This window comes from Delphinapterus leucas, chromosome 11 (assembly GCF_059928025.1).
Source record: "Delphinapterus leucas isolate spDelLeu-1000000601 "Yukka" chromosome 11, BTC_Dleu_Yukka2, whole genome shotgun sequence".
NCBI lineage: Eukaryota > Metazoa > Chordata > Mammalia > Artiodactyla > Monodontidae > Delphinapterus > Delphinapterus leucas.
Genome location: NC_143139.1, coordinates 49,609,424 through 49,624,871, shown reverse-complemented (window position 1 = coordinate 49,624,871; position 15,448 = coordinate 49,609,424). Strand labels below are relative to the sequence as shown.

Below are 15,448 nucleotides of genomic sequence, written 5' to 3'. Positions count from 1 at the left end.
AACCAAAGTCAACATCCAGCATTAGGAAGCATATCTATCTTTAACTAATTGAAATAATGGGGTGGTATTGGGCATCCAGTTTTAAACAGTTGACATTCTTGTCAGTGCATTTGTCTCCTTCAAGGCCATAGCAAAGTCTCGTGGTACTTTCTAGCTTTTTGAGGGTGGGGAGATCACTTTTCCTAAAATGGAACCCAGATTTGGCCCTTCTAGGGCCTCAAGGGTTAAACTAGCATGTTCTTTTCCTTATAAATTAGGGAGTCTTGGTTTGTTAACTGAGCTGTGTCATGGGTCTGGGCACAAAGGTAGAAATGTTGGATCAGATAAAAATCAGCTTTCAAAGGACTATTTTGTTGTTGTTCAGGCTTTAATCTGGAAACAAAACAGACTTTCTCTACAGGTTAGTTAATACAAGGGTGAAGATTTTCCAAAGCAGATTATTTTTAGTTAAAATAACTGTTTTTTAAAAACAATGACTGAAGTAATGAGGGGAAAATTAATTATTGTTCTTAATGTACATTGTAGTAATAATGTACTTGCTCAGAACAAAAAATGTTGGAGTGCTGAAACCATATGACATGTCACAATTCCTTCCTGAAGTACCTGTGTTCTATTTATAGGCCGTTGTGCAACTAATTACAAGAGCGTCGCTTGTGTGAACACAATACATCATTTAAAACCTCAGTGACTCTGAGAAAATGCCAGAAGGGCTCGTCTAGGACCTTTAACTGAGTCTTTTTCCGTATGATACTGGTGGGATCAATAAAATGGAGGATCATGACGCACCTCTCTAGTGTTTAGGGTTACAAGCATTCACTCAGTTGTTAGATGGAAAGCACTTTAAACGGTTCTGTTTTCCAAGAGTCAGACAAGTACCCTGTGAGGAAAGTACTGCTCATTGTTCCTGTCTTACCGATAAGAATCAGAGGCACAGGGAGATGAAGTAGCTTTTACTGAAAGTCCTGCCGCTACTTTCGGGCTGACCCAGCCTTTAGACCTGGGGAATCCGGTTCCAGAGTCTCTCTGCTCTTAAGGGCTTTACCCAGCTGCCTCCCAAATTTCCAGCAGAAATCTGCCTGCCTGCACCCCACCAGGTGCATCCCGCTCTGTTGTGTGTTTAGGGGCACAGCCATCGTCTTTGAGGAAGGTGGACGAGTGGCCTTCACCTCTCCAATGAAGGACAGAGCACATTTTTAAAGAGCTTTTCTAAACCAGGAACTCAGAAATCCCAATTTAGAGTGTTCTTACCACCAAACAGTCCTCTTCTGTATAAATTTATTCGTCTTGTGTTGCTTTAAGGTTAAAAAGGAAAATATCAGAGCCCTAGATGGCCCAGAACTTTCTTTATCCCAGAGCAAGGGAAAAACCAAAGATTGTATCTGGGTTTTTGAGGAAACTGCTGATTAAAAATTTATGTATTTTATTTGATGTCTGTTGAGATTAGCGTCCTTTTATCTTTTGGTTTCACTTCATTAGTTTCTGGCTTTTTAAAGTTCACTTTTTTTAGGTTACATGCTTCAAATCGACTTTCACTTTGTCTTGAAAAATACATTTCTCTAACATTGCTGATGGTACTAATACATCTGGTCAAATCAATAAAGAAAACCTTATCTTTAGCAATGTAGTGGCCTCAAGCACATTGCTTTTTTTAAATTGCCAATAGGAGCTAACAGCTGTGTGCAAGTAGCACTGTTCTAAACCCGCAAAAAAGTTATTTTTCTGCTCTATTTAATGCAAAACTTCCAAACTCGAAATCCTTTTCAGGTAGGCCTTTATTTTGATTTCACTTGACCCCCACTGAGCTGCACTGTGGCCTTGTATGGGAATTGCTCCAGCATCTGACAGAGTGCAGACTTCCTGATTTAAATGTGGAAGTTGGTCTTTAGTGTTATCAATGGTTTTGCTTAGAGGACCCAGAGACTAATTGAAAGGAAGTGCCCAATGGCAGCTTTCTGTTTTTTACCTTTACTATTTTAAAAGTTCATTTCTAAACAGCCAATGTGAAGAAGAAAACATTGATATTTATGTAGGGAGATCTTTGGGACAATACTATATCTTCTTTTGATCTATAGTGTTCGTATTTTAACCTTCAGTTATCTAATTACACTGGTGAGGGAGCTAGGAGCTAACGATGGCCCCCAAATGCTAGCAGCGAAGTATATCCAAAGCTAACGTTATAAGTAACACCAAGATGCACATTAAATTCTATCCAAACCTACATCTCTCTCTTTGCTTCACTCATATATTATGTGTAGTGATATGAAATTGTCAGTATCGGACTGTTTTTGACCTATAAAAACAATTTCAGAGCGTTCAGTCTAATAGTTTATTTCAGGGCTCAGCACATTTTCTGTAAAGGTATAGGTAGTAAAATACTATAGGCTTGGCGGGCAGACACTCTCTGTGGAAATTGCTAACTGCCATTGTACCTGGAGGCCCACAATAAACAATACGTAAATGAATGAATGTGGCTGTGTTCCAATAAAACTTTATTTCTGGACATGGAAATGTGAATTTCATGTAATTTTCACATGTCACATAATATTCTTTTGATTTTTTTTCCCCAACTACTTAGAAATGTAATAAACGTTCTCGGCTTGGGGGTCATACAAAACCAAGCAGTGGCCCGAATTTCACCCAAAAGCCACAGTTTGCCAACCCCTAGTTGGCTGCCACTGCCTTTGTAATTTCTGGTACCAAGCACTTTCTGTTCACTCTCCTAAAACCAATTTCATTATCTCCTCCAGAACTCCCCGCCCCAAGCCTTGTTTCACCTTCTCATCTCCCTTCATAATTGGAGTACTTCGTTTGCTCACCCTGCCAGTGGACACCTGAGCAGCATCCTCTTTGCTCCTCTCTCCTCCACTACCCGTGTCCAGCAGGTCTTAACTAGGAATTCTCAGTTCTCTCACCTCCTCTGAAGCCTTCTGTTCGCTTCCACCCAGAGCCACTGCTTGATTCATGACCTCTTTGTCACCTGGACTGTTATAAAAGTGACACTTTGGTGACACTCTTGTGTGACAAAAGTGACGCTCTTCACTTTTGTCATTTATCCTCTGTAATCCATCCTCCATCAGGCCACTACTGTTATTTTCCTAAACAGTTTTTATCATATCAGACCCTTCTTTAAAGCATCTTAGATTCTTCCCATGGGTCATAGGCTCTATAGGATAAAGTTCCTATAGAATTTCACGGTCTAGTTCTGATGTAGCTCCCTCGCCAAGCCTATACTTAAGTCACACCCACCCCTCTTTATAAAGTTCACATCACTCTGTTTTCAGAGGTTATTCCTATGCCTGGAGGGTCTTGCCTTGCTTTTTCTCTGATTCTTGATTTCCTCCTTTATTCCATGAGGATGAGCTCAGGTGCCACCTCAGCTGTGACACTTTCCGTGACTCTTCTTTTGCAGAATTGTCTCCTCCTCTGCATTTTCAGGTCTCTTGTGACATACATCTTGCGTATAGCATCAGTCGGAACAACTCAGTTATTTATAGGAAGGTGTCTCTACTGTGTAGATGACTATGGGCTCCCTGGGGGTAGAAGCCATGCCGTAGTCTTCTTGCTTTATCCCTCTTGGCTACACAATATTTTAAATTAATTATTTCAATCAAGGTGTACTACATATCTAATAACTTTCTTGGTTTATTTATGAAGTCGCAGAGATCTGATTACAGGGTTGCAGAATCCAGTGCCTTTGGGGCCAGGCTGGTGACTTAATGGCAGAAGTGGACAGAGTGAGGTCTGGGGTGAGCTAGCGAGGAAATGCCCCATCTCTGATCGTTGTCGCCCAAGAGTGTGACTGGTGTTGCTGAAGGTATTATTTTCCCAGAGAAATGGGAAAACTAAATTTTTAATATAAATATCCCAGTTTTTCTTTTAATTAATTAATTAATGGCTGCATTGGGTCTTCGTTGCTGTGTGCGGGCTTTCTCTAGTTGTGGCGAGTGGGGGCTACTCTTCGTTGCGGTGTGCGGGCTTCTCATTGTTGTGGCTTCGCTTGTGGAGCATGGGCTCTAGGCGTACAGGCTTCAGTAGTTGTGGCACGTGGGCTCAGTAGTTGTGTCTTGCGTGCTCTAGAGCACAGGCTCAGTAGTTGTGGTGCACAGGCTTAGTTGCTCCATGGCATGTGGGATCTTCCCAGACCAGGGCTCGAACCCATGTCCCCTGCATTGGCAGGCGGACTCTTAACCACTGCACCACCAGGGAAGCCCCCGGTTTTTCAATATGGGCAACTACAAATTCACCTTCTAAAGTAATACCTTGTGGGCACAACTTCTAAAATACCAACCTGTCTGTCGGCTGGATGTGGCCCTTGAGACCCCAGCTAGCAGACCCCGATTGGTCACATCTCTTCATTAGCCACGGACAGGGCCTGGGAACCAGAGCGTGCAAGTCTGCGTGATGGAAGAAGGCCTTGCACGTGTGTGCTCTCTTCTCAGCCTGCGTTCATCCTGCCGTCTTGACACTGTACCTCCTCCACCTGTTGGTGCTTAGCCATCTTCCAAGGTGTGAAAGCCAGACACCACAGAGAGTTCCATGGCTTTCCATCCTTTCTCCTCCCTGGTGACACCCGCCGGGCCGTTAACTGAATGGGCTGGGGTGACCTCCTGTTCCGCCTCCTCCCCGGAGGTGGCTGAAACCATCTGGGAGAACGTCCATCAGGAACATCCATTCTTTTTTTTTTTTTGCAGTACGCGGGCCTCTCACTGTTGTGGCCTCTCCCCTTGCGGAGCACAGGCTCCGGACGCGCAGGCTCAGTGGCCATGGCTCACGGGCCCAGCCGCTCCACGGCATGCGGGATCCTCCCGGACCGGGGCACGAACCCGTGTCCCCTGCATCGGCAGGCAGACTCTCAACCACTGCGCCACCAGGGAAGCCCGGGAACATCCATTCTTGATGGAGGTTCTGGCTGTTTTTGCTGACAGCTGTTAGCGAAGGCTTTTGTTCCTAGTCAGAGCCCTGGTTTTCTAGTACACCAAGAATGAGAGGTTATTAACACCCTTGGAGCTAGGAATTAAGTTGTCCTTATGTTCCAGCCTGTCTGGGTGGTCAGTAACCACTTCAGAGAATCACATGAAACATTGCCCGTGGGGTTGCCTAGAAAAGAGAATTTTAATAATTGATTGCTATATTTGGTCTCCCATAAATGATTGATTTCCCACCCTTCCCCCTACAGCCTTTTGCTGCCTGCTTCTCAATTGTATATGAATCAGCAACAACTCAGTTGACCTGATGGCCTTTCTAAAATGCTTGCTCCTTCTTACTCAGTGTGATTACTGGCTGTTTAGCGGTATTAACACTTCGTGTAAACTTTTTAGTCTAAACTGTCCAGGCTTTTATTTCCTTTAAAAACAAAGCAATAGAGTAATACCAAAGAAAAAAGAGAGATCAAACCCAACCAAATTCTCTCTTTGGTCTTTTTCTGTGGGTCTGGGACCTGAGCTTCTGAGACCAGGAGCCTGGGGAGAGATGGCCTCGTTGGGCAGATCTAGGTGGGAACCTAGAAGTAGCACATTCCTAACGGTGTGGCGCTTTCCTGTGTACAGAACACTGTCACATGGGTGGCTTGTGTGTTGCAACCACTTTGAGAAGAGGGCTCAGGGGAGCGGGTGGCCTTGCTCAAGGTCCGTGTTCAGGGAAGTGTCATGCCGTGCCTCTTGTAGGCTCTGGATGTGACCCTGTGTCCTTGAGGCTGGCAGAGGGACACTGACAAGAAAGAAGAGGGAAGAAGACGTTCCCCTCAAACTCACATAACTTGATAAAAGTCCTCTGGGCCCAACACAAGAGGCAGCTAGCTTGTGTTGGATATATTATTATTAAGTAATAATATTGAGTACTCACTGTGTACTGTTAAATACTCGTTATGCTATAGGGCATTTAATTCTATTGGAAGTGACAGTTATCCGCATTTTAGAGACAGAAAGTAAACTTACTGTGCCTGAGAACAGACGGCAAGTTTGAACTTGGTCTACCTGACCATTGTCTCTGTTGGTTCTTCTGCTGAGTTGCCAAGGGGGAGGGGTTGGTAATGAATGACTTGACACTAGTGACACGTGGGAATCTTTCCAAAGCATTATCAACTGTGACTATCCTTTGTGGATTGACTGTCCTGTAAATCCTTTTGAAAATGTTTCCATTGTCGGTTCTCTGGACCAGTGGCTGTTGTGACAGGGGCTCACTACTTGAGAACAGTTACTCGTCTGAATTTAGTGATAGGAACCTGCTCTGTGTGTTATATTATCAGGTGAATGTCCTTAAGGTCAAGGTTTTGAGCAGATGAGAAGGCAGGGAACTTGATAATTTAACAGTTGCCATTAAAACCAGGATTTTTCTGCTGAAATTCAGGTGGAGTTGATTTTTAAAAAATTTGTGACTAGAATATTTTACAAACAGAAAGAAGGAAAAGAGGTTTCCCAAGTGTGTGATAGTAGCACAGAATGAATCACTTGTTCTTTTTAAAATAGGGTCTTCTACTGCTACAAATCTCATGGTCACATTCATGCCTGGTGTTGGTCATAGCTTCCAGTTGTATCTGATACACGTATAGGATTTTGGACTTCCAAGACCTTAAAATTCTGTATTTACCTGTTTTTACAAGGGGGAAAAAATCTAGGTGTTTTGTCCAATTGAGGGTAGGCTGGTAGGTTAACGCAGTCCATAATTGGATTTAACTTTGTCACGTGTCTCTCTCCTAGGGCAAACATATCCCGATCTTCTAAGGGAAGAAAGAACTGGATGTAAACTTTCCATATTGAAGGCATAGTAGTTAACCTTCCCCTTCATCGTCTCACAATTCTCCCACTTGAATTTTAACCCTAACTTCAGAATTTCCCAGTTCTTTAATTTAGGTGACCAGTATCCCCTCTCCCGAACACATATATTTTAGCAACTCCCAGAATTTAATCTGAGAAGTACTACTAAGAAACTGAGGTTTGCAGAAGTTAAGCATCTTGACCAAACACTCTGCTGTCCAGTAGTTGTGACTTTAAAAAGAGGAGAACAGTAGTGGCCAACTCCTAGAGTCCACAGAGGATTACATGAGTTAATTACTACATGTAAAATGCTAACAACAGTCCCTGGCACATAATTAGTTCTCAACAAGTGTTAGATACTGTTATTACCCTACATCTAGGAAGTAGCAGAGTTGATTTCTGTCTGGTTTCATTCATTGTTTCAGCAGATGTTTGTTGAACACCTGCTGTGTGCTATGTTCTGGGGAGATAGCCCATGTCATAACCATTGTGCTTTATTACTTCCAGTTTAATTTCAAGGAAGATGTTCTCCTCCTTTGTAGGAAATTGGAAAATAATGACACCAAAGAGATGATGATTTGTGGTCCACCAACGTTTTGTCTTTAAGTCTTCAAAATAAGCATCACGGGTGGGTATTGCTTAAAGAAAGGACATCTTGAAGTCATTCCTGTTGATCTCAAGATAGTGCTGACTTTTTGCTGGAGCCTATGATAAGAAGGGAATGATACAGTTGCTCACATAAAAAAAAATTGAACCTATTGACAGAATGATGCTTCTGAACTCAGAAAACAGTTTTCCTCCGTTTACTTTTAGAGGAATTGGAGGTTTTATTTATATTTAGTAAACAAAGCATTTGCCTTTGAAGGACAAAATGAAATATTTAAGTTGATAGAGGTCAAGCTTTTTATTTATTTATTTATTTTTGCGGTATGCGGGCCTCTCACCGCTGTGGCCTCTCCCACTGCAGAGCACAGGCTCCGGACGCGCAGGCTCAGCGGCCGTGGCTCACGGGCCCAGCCGCTCCGCGGCATGTGGGATCTTCCCGGACCGGGGCACGAACCCACGTCCCCTGCATCGGCAGGCGGGCTCCCAACCACTACGCCACCAGGGAATCCCCAGGTCAAGCTTTTTAAAGCCAAAATAAATTGAGAAGAATCAGGTCTTTCTACTAAAGCTGTACAGAGTCAGGAATTTGAAATAATATGAAATATTGGATAGCAGTTGTGTGTTTTAAAAAGGCAATGGCTTTCATTAAAATGATTGTCATCTGGATAATAATCAGATATCTTCCAGGGCTGGGGCTGCTGTCTTCCCTCTAGGTTGACGTTTCTGACTTCCTGATATTTCGTCAGTGTCATTCACAAGCTGTATTCGCTTGAAATGGCAAAGGAAGTGTACCCTTGATTGTTCTTCACGGTTCCCTGGCTTTGATGAGTCATTGCTGGACAGCCTTCTCAACCAAGTGCTGATAAGAATAGACACACAATAGAAAAATTAAACAACAGAGAGCTGAAGCAGAAAGAGCTGGGACTCTGCTGTATTTAGCTGTGTGACCTTGTGTAAGCCACAGTATTCCTGGGCCCTGGGTTTCTCATGCATACAGTAAAGTTTCTAGGGTCTCTTGCTGAAGTTAGGTCAACTTTGGAATTTAATATCCCCCAAGAGAGATAGGAGATACATAGCACATTCAAGGGACAGTGGTTTGTGACTTATGTAATTATCGTAGCTTTGTTGACTGTTGGAAAACAGCAGTGGCAGATGAGTCAACCTGGCATGTAGCTTTCGGAGATCAGTGATGCTTTTTTTTGTTAAAGTTATGCTTTAGTCAGGTTGTTTTTTGGGTCCCAATGGTCAGGGTGATGCCAAGTTCCAGAAGTAGAAGCCCAGATCTTGTTCAGAGGACAGTATGGAGGGGACGGTTGTCACGAACTTGTTTTCCTAGCCGAGCCTCCACTTTGGCTTTCCCTAGGCAAGATGTTAGTGGGTGACCACGGGGGTGTAACATCACCATCCGGCGAACCATCCGCCCCAGACATGTTGCTTGGAAGTCGCTATCAGTGACAGAGAAGAGGCAGGTGGTATTTTAAATCTCCTTCCTCTGCCTGGTTTGATTCTCCAAAAATCCATGTGAAAGGGAAACTCCAGACAAATGCATGTTCTGTATTAGGAGCTCCAGCTGCAAACACCTGGACTAAACGTGGGCTCCTCTAGAGACAGGCAGATCTGAACCATCCATCCTTCATCCTTCCTCTGGGTGCCTTCTCCAGTAGCTAGAGAAGCAGGGAGAGAATCCCCTTTCTTTCAGGCACGGACCCGAGCTTGCCTAATCTGCTTATTCCGTGCTTCCCCCCACACAGTCCAGCTGGTCCTCCCACCGACTGATGCAAATCCCCGCGTATAATAGGAAGAGGTTGGACTGGGGGTCAAAGGAGGCCTCACTCTGAATCCCAGCAGCGCTCCTTCCTGGCTGTGGAACTTGGGATAACTTACTTAGCTTGGGCAGCAAGCATAGTGGTATTAATGGTCTTAGGCAGGTAGTGTGTGTCTTCATCGTGTCGTCAAGAATTGCTCTGTATTCTTTTTAAATTTTTTTTTATTGGAGTACAGTTGCTTTACAGTGATATTAGTTTCTGCTGTATAGCAAAGCGAATCAGCTATACGTATACCTCTGTCCCCTCTTTTTTGGATTTCCTTCCCATTTAGGTCACCACAGAGCACTGAGTAGAGTTCCCTGTGCTCTACAGTAGGTTCTCAGCATTGTATTCTTAAACCTTGTGAAAACGCCTCCTCCTTAGAGGAGAGAGTGAAGGTGGGGCCGAAAACTAGACCTTGACCTTTTCCTCCCTTCATCCCTGAGAGGGTGTGGAGGCAGATTTGACCTCACAGAGATCAGCAGGGACCCCTGCCTCCTACGAGGGACCCCCGCCACGAGGACAATGGTCTTCATATTCTGTAAGCAACAATCTACTTTAAAAAAAAAAAAAAGAATCTTACACAAAACTGTCGTGTGTAAAATGAGTTAAAGACTTCCATTTATAAAAATATGGTTAAGTTGAAATTTATAATAAACTCAGGAAGAATGATAAAGCAGTTTCAGTGAACAGAAATTTGAAATAGCGGAGATAGTAGATGACTTTTGTGATCTTTTTCCTATTACACATAGATAAGTAATTGCAAAAAATTATTTTTTTATTTATTTTTGGCTGCGTTGGGTCTTCGTTGCTGCACGCGGGCTTTCTCTAGTTGTGGCGAGCGAGGGCTACTCTCCGATGCGGTGCGCAGGCTTCTCGTCGCAGTGGCTTCTCTTGTTGCGGAGCACGGCCTCTAGGCACGCGGACTTCAGTAGTTGTGGCACACGGGCTCAGTAGTTGTGGCACACGGGCCTATCTGCTCCGCGGCATGTGGGATCCTCCCAGACCAGGGCCTGAACCCGTGTCCCCGGCATTGGCAGGCAGATTCTTAACCACTGCGCCACCAGGGAAGTCCCTCAAATGGTATTTTTTTAAACAGATCTTCTTCCAATCAAGTGATACCGGTCAAAGAGAAAAGATAGAAGGATTATTATGCCAAAGCTGCCCAAAATACATAGACTAGCATGTATTTGTTCACATGTAACAGATGGGAATCAACTTTTAAATTATTGCAGTTTTTTCCAAAATGCTTATACATTTAAAAAATAAATTTAAAGTAAATGTTAAAACATCTGAAACACCTCCATAGAATCCCAAGGTTTGGCAGAAGACTGTTCAAAACACACTCCCTGAAGTCTTACAGCACTCAGATCTCAATTTGCTCTGTTTCCTGTTTGATTGTAGCGTGTATACAGTTTTCAGTACTGAAAGCCATTTGATATAAAAAATGGTGACATTTGAATAAGGTCTGCAGTCTGGTTGACAGTGCTGGATCAGTGTCAGTTGCTTGTTTTGATATTGTACTTGAGTGATATAAAATGTTGCTTTGGGGGGAAGTTGGGTGAAGGGTGCATGAGACTCTCTATACTATTTTTGCAGTTTACTCTGAGTTTATAATTATTTCAGAATTTAAAATTCTTTATAAAAAGTCATTTGAAAATGATCATCTTCTAATTAATTGTTAGGAGGGAGTACAACAAGACTGAGTGGTGTATATACCACACTTTTAAAGTGGTTTTCCATCTATCTTACCTTATTTCGAAAAAAAGCATCTTTCTTTCCTTGCCACTGAGTCTGTATCCTCCACACTCACTCTGTCACCTACTGTGACACTGTTGAAATTTTGGAAAGAAAACACAGCCAATGGCAAATCAAGGAGAGCCCTCTTTCAGGAAAACTAATTTAGCTGCCGCTTAATTACTTAATAAGAAAATGGTACCGAAACCCAAGAGTTCATTCTGCGGTCACCTGTACAGAAGAAGGTCTATGAATGATGTAGCATGTTTTTCTGAAGCATTCCTGTGCTCAAAACATTAGTAATTAGGCCAAAGAATATCAACATGCCATGAGATCATAGGGCCACACGTACAAATCAGCATGCCCTATAGTCTGTTGTGATGATGCAACGTGAGGAGTGTTATTCTACCTGAGAAAAGATAAAGGAGTGAAGATAATTTTAAAAGAATAAACCTTTTGATCCGTTCACTTCTCCCTGTGTAAAGTAAAAGTGGTCATGGCAGTCATGAAATACAGTTCTCTGTTCTCTTGGATTTTACAGTGTGCTGTAAATTACTGCCTTGTTCTTTGATAAGATTGATGGTGGTTTTGCTCTATCACTTGGAGAAATGCAACAGAATTCCCTGAGCCAGCCGTCTGTCTTCAATGTAATTGGCAAAAAGAGTGATTGTCTCGAGTGTTTTGACTAGAAGTGGATTGGTGGGGTTGATCACGTTTATCAGACACCTGCGAAGGTGAGCTGACCTCAGCACATTGCTTTAGCACATGTTTTAACATATGCTAGTAGAATTACATTAAAAAAAAAAATCCATTTACTCCACCAAGCCTGTAAGGTCCTGTGCATTAAGTAGGGCATTCGTTTTGTGCCAGTTGTGAAGCCTGCCTGGGCTGACCTGAGAGACTGGGCTCTCAGCTCTCCAGATGTCACTCTGTCTGACCGGCTTTTCTGGCTTCTCCTCCAGGGTTATCAATGCCGGGAAGAGCACACACAATGAAGACCAAGCCAGCTGTGAGGTGCTCACCGTGAAGAAGAAAGCAGGGGCCATTACCTCAACCCCAAACAGGAACTCAGCTAAGAGACGGTCCTCACTTCCCAACGGGGAGGGACTGCAGCTGAAGGAGAACTCGGTAAGACCCTCCTTCATGCCCTGCTCTCGGGTGAGAGGAACATGCACACTGTGGCCCCGTCGTGGGATGGTCGGAATGGAAGAGAGAAAAGCCATGTCCCCAGGGTTAGTGGAGTGGCAGGTCTGTGCTCAGGGTATCACACCGTCACAGCGAAGGTGACACATGGAGTTAGGAAGAGCTGGTGTTCAATTCCCTGGCGGTGCAGTGGTTAGAACTCTGAGCTTCCACTGCTGGGGGCTCGGGTTCCATCCTGAGTTGGGGAGCTAGGATCCTGCAAGCCGAGCAGCATGGCCAAAGTAAACAAACAAACAAACAAATAAATGGAGCAGCTGGTGTTTAGGTTCTAAACCTTTAAAGTAAAGAAAACGCCCATATCATATATGAGTTTTGCTGCAAGAATTAGTATATATGTTTGGTGGTTTTTATGAAGCTACTTCAAGGTTTTTGTGAAGGAGATAGTACCTGGAAGTCTCTCAGAAGCAGTGGGAGGAACTCAAGCCATCGGCTTGCAGCCCTGCTACGCACGACTCTGCCCCTCTCCTCCCCTTGCCTGCCCCTTAGAGTTGCCCAGTTGGAGCCTTGTTTGATGCTCTTCCAAATTAATATTTGTTTCAACTGGCCCAAAGCCCTTGCATCCTATGGGGCAGCCCTGCAGACCGGATGCCCTATTGACAAACCACAGAGCGTTTCTCCTCTTTCCAATTTCTGGAGAACAAAGCAGACATCCTCGGAAAGTTCTGAAGAAGCTCTCAGAAAAGTATAGGGAACAGTCAGTACTCTGTCCATCGGCAGATTTAGTCCTACAGAAAAGAGACATTAAATGGGATGACCCCAATGTGACTGTTTATTCTGATGGTCTTAGGATATTTTTGTATGCAAATTTCTATAGGATTGTAAAGGATCTAGGAATCTCTTCTTAGTCTAAGTGATAGTGTCTTACTGCATTTACGCTTAGGGAGTAAGAGTACTGACTTATTTTGGTAGCATTAGTTCAACTTAGGGTTAGAAAACACAGTGACCTATGGAGGTTCATCAGTTGTGCTTGCTTTCAAGGCTGAAGGAAGCACTGACTAGGCCTCTCCCAAAAAGCGAGAGCCAGGGACCCAGATGGGCAGGACAAAATAATACTGGTTAAGTGCATGGTCTCTGGAGTAAGACGTTTCAGAACAGTCCATTGCTTAAAGCTGTTGGATTTAGGGATAGTTATTTATTCTTTGAGCCTCACCCTTTCTCTTCTCTAAAAAGGAAGGATAATAATGGTAACTACCAAATACGGTGGAAGAGGCTAGTTGCAAGCAAGAAATCCAACAGTCCATGTAAAGTCTTGAGCCAGTGTCATCATTAATAAGTCCTTGATCAATGCTAGTGATTATTATCCTAAAGTCAGTTCTGCTTCTGCAATCCTCTGCAGATAACACCCGCTGGGTTTTCATTCATCTGTAAACTGGAGATGACACAATGTCTTTCGTACCTTCTTGATGGACTTATTTTGAGGATTGAGTTTTTATGGAAAAGGGCTCAGAAGATGTGAGACATTAGTGATAATTGGGTATGGGTGCCAGTGACTTAGTGTTGCTCTTTCCCCTGGCAGGTCTCCTCTGCCACTGGATATAAAGTGATTTCTGTAAAACTAAGTCAGTGTTGACATTTGGCTGAAGGCCTGTGGGTGATGGCGTTTTCCCTTGTTGCTAAGTTCCTCCTAGAAGTGCAACCAGGGGTAACTTTTTACCTTTCTTTCCTTAAGAACAGTGAAACCAGTGCATAAGCCCTTTAAGATGGAGCCAGGGCCCTCCTTTGTGATGGCTCTGAACCTCTGTGGGGTCCATGAGCCACTAGGAGGCAGCAAGGGCATGCCATGCAGAGCCGGCACCTCTCCCCCTGCCTTCCTGCTTTGGCCACAGCAGCTTCACTTCCACCTGCCTTATGTATTAGGCCACTTATTAGAGTTTAAGGCAAGAGCTGTGCTGCCTTTTTCCTTTTAATTGTGGGAAATTATACATAAAATAAAAGTTACCATTTTAACCATTTTTAAGTGTGCGGTGCAGTGGCATCAAATACATTCATACTGTTGTTCAACCATCAGTATCATACACCTGCTGAACTTTTCCATCTTCCCAAACTGCAGCTCTGTACCCATTAAACACTAGCTACCCCTTCCTTCTCTCCCCCTTCCCCTCCCCATCCTCCGTCCCTGGCAACTACCATTCTATTTCCTGTCCCAGTGAATTTGACTACTCTAGGGGCCTCCTATAAGTGGAATCATATAATATTTGTCTTTTTGTAGTTGGCATATATCACTTATCGTAACGTCTTCAAAGATTATCCATGTTGTAGAATGCGTCATAATCTTATTCCTTTTTAAGGCTGAATAATAAATATTCTGTTGTGTGCATACATACCATTTTGTTTATCCATTCATCCATCGATGGACACTTGCTCTCATTGTCTGTTGTGAACATTACCACCATAAACATGGTGTTTGAGTCCCTGCTTTCGATTCTTTTGAATATACACCCAGAGTGGAATTGTTGGGTGATACGGTAATTCTGTTCAATATTTTGAGGAACCACCATGCTGTCTTGCACAACAGCTGCACCATTTTACATTCCCGCCAGCAGTACACAAGGGTTCCAATTTCTGCACGTTTTTGCCAACACTTGTTAATTTCTGTTTTTCTAAGATAATAGCCGCCCTCATGAGTGTGAAGTGGTACCTCATTGTAGGCATGTATTTCCCACGATTAGCGACGGTGAACATCTTTTCATGTGCTTCTTATTGGCCAGATATATCTTCTTTAAAGAAATGTCTGTTCAGGTCCATTGCCCATTTTAAAATCAGGTTGTCTGTTTCGTTGTTGTTGTTTGTGCTGCTTTCTAAAAGCTTGAAAAGCATAACCTAGTGTGCCAGGTGACTCACTGAGTGCGAGCTGTGTTCCAGGAATTGGATGCTGAGGGTTCAGCAGGGAATAAAACAGACAACAATCCCTCCCTACAGGGAGCTTGCGTTCTTTGACGGCGACAAACAATTAAAATATATAGCATGGCAGATAAACACTACGGAGAAAAACAAAGTAGGGAAGCAGTAATAATAGGAAGCGTGAGGCGCAGGGTGGTTAAAGGAGGTGTCAGACTGTAACACGGGGGCAAAGACCTGAAAGGGCAGCTGTTGGGAGGAAGAACATTCTGACATCCTAGGCAACTGTAAGAACCCTGAGGCAGGAACAGGCTTGCAGTTTCTCAAAGAATCTGCCAGGAAGCCCATGCGTCTGGAGCAGACATAGTAAAGTCTGGATTGCAGGTGACATTGTCAGAAAGGTTATAGAGGAGTGAGACAAAGTGGCAGGACCTCGAGGCCGTTATCGGGACTTTGGCTGCTACGCTGAATGAACAGTTTGCTAGCAGAGGTCACTGGATATACTGC

The 15,448-nt window shown here is 43.6% G+C and overlaps 1 protein-coding gene across 1 annotated transcript in view; it reads left to right on the top strand.

Annotated features, from left to right (window-relative positions):
• PPM1H (protein phosphatase, Mg2+/Mn2+ dependent 1H) overlaps positions 1 to 15,448 on the top strand; it is a 260,953-nt gene that overhangs the window by 81,624 nt on the left and 163,881 nt on the right. The window contains exon 2 of the mRNA XM_022571638.3: positions 11,863 to 12,028. Coding sequence (XP_022427346.1) covers positions 11,863 to 12,028 — 166 coding nt within the window. The remainder of the gene's footprint in view (positions 1 to 11,862; positions 12,029 to 15,448) is intronic.